General features: G+C 56.1%; 1 protein-coding gene across 1 annotated transcript in view; it reads right to left on the minus strand.

Annotated features, from left to right (window-relative positions):
* Positions 1-759: 759 nt before the first annotated feature.
* Positions 760-965, minus strand: part of FANCE (Fanconi anemia, complementation group E) — a gene marked incomplete at its 5' end in the record, with an annotated part of 3,910 nt that continues 3,704 nt past the window's right edge. The window contains one exon of the mRNA XM_010293582.1: positions 760-898. Coding sequence (XP_010291884.1) covers positions 760-898 — 139 coding nt within the window. The remainder of the gene's footprint in view (positions 899-965) is intronic.

Raw genomic sequence — 965 nt, forward strand, 5'->3', positions numbered from 1 at the left:
CAACGTTGGAAAAACACTTGAGAGAGAAAGGTTTTGAGCAAGATGACTTGGCCTTGGCCACCAGGCTGCCACTGTGAGCGAGGAGAGAGGGAGGTTTGCCAGCTCTGGGCAGACCTGGAGCCAGGATGGAGCGGCCTCCTTCAGCGAGGGCCGACGCCGGGAAGGCATCGTGCTTCTCAGCTGCGAGAAACAAAACGAGGGTGCAGGTACACGCAGGAAATATTGCAGCCGTGTCGCTCCCATTTAACCAGGAGGTGGATCCAAGTCGAGTAGGGACATCTGCAAACCAGACCGATGAGACGCATGGATGCTCAGACTCTTCAGATTTACAAGGTTAACAGAGGTGCTGGTACAGTGTAGGAGACATCACATCATCCAGCACATTCATCAAGCCAACGGTGACCTGAAAGCGGAGGAGGGCTTCTGCTTCTTCTGCAGCTCCTCACTGCCCAGTCGGGTAACCTGGGGACCTGCTCGACAGAAAACCCGTTTTTATAGAGGAACATACAGGGAAAACAGGCAATGTTTCCTCTCCAAGGGGAAATGGCAGCCAGCCTTGGGCCCAGGATGGCTGCAGCACACCTTCAGGTGCTCTTCAAGTACTCGTGTGCCAACATTACTCCATCAATAATATAAAAATAATGGATTTTTTTTTGTTTTCCTGGTTAAAAAAAAAGCCACCTTTTGGGCACAAACCATCTACAAGAGTGACCTTTATGCAATTACCCCCCTCCAGACAACGCGCAGCCCAGCCACCCCTCACGCCCACGGGCCCAGTGCCGATGTGGGGCCATCCCGGGCTTCGCGGTGCCCGCACTGCCAGAGGCTGGGAGAGGAGAGCCACTGCCCCAAGACGTCCTGCAGCCCAGCCCCTCCACAGCTCCTCCTCCGCCGCCATCTTGGGAGAGGCAGGGAGGAAGGCGCCATGTTGAGCGTGGCAGGGCATGAAAGCCGCGGGGGGCCCC

The sequence above is a fragment of the Phaethon lepturus genome, unplaced genomic scaffold, assembly GCF_000687285.1.
Source record: "Phaethon lepturus isolate BGI_N335 unplaced genomic scaffold, ASM68728v1 scaffold25118, whole genome shotgun sequence".
Lineage (NCBI taxonomy): Eukaryota > Metazoa > Chordata > Aves > Phaethontiformes > Phaethontidae > Phaethon > Phaethon lepturus.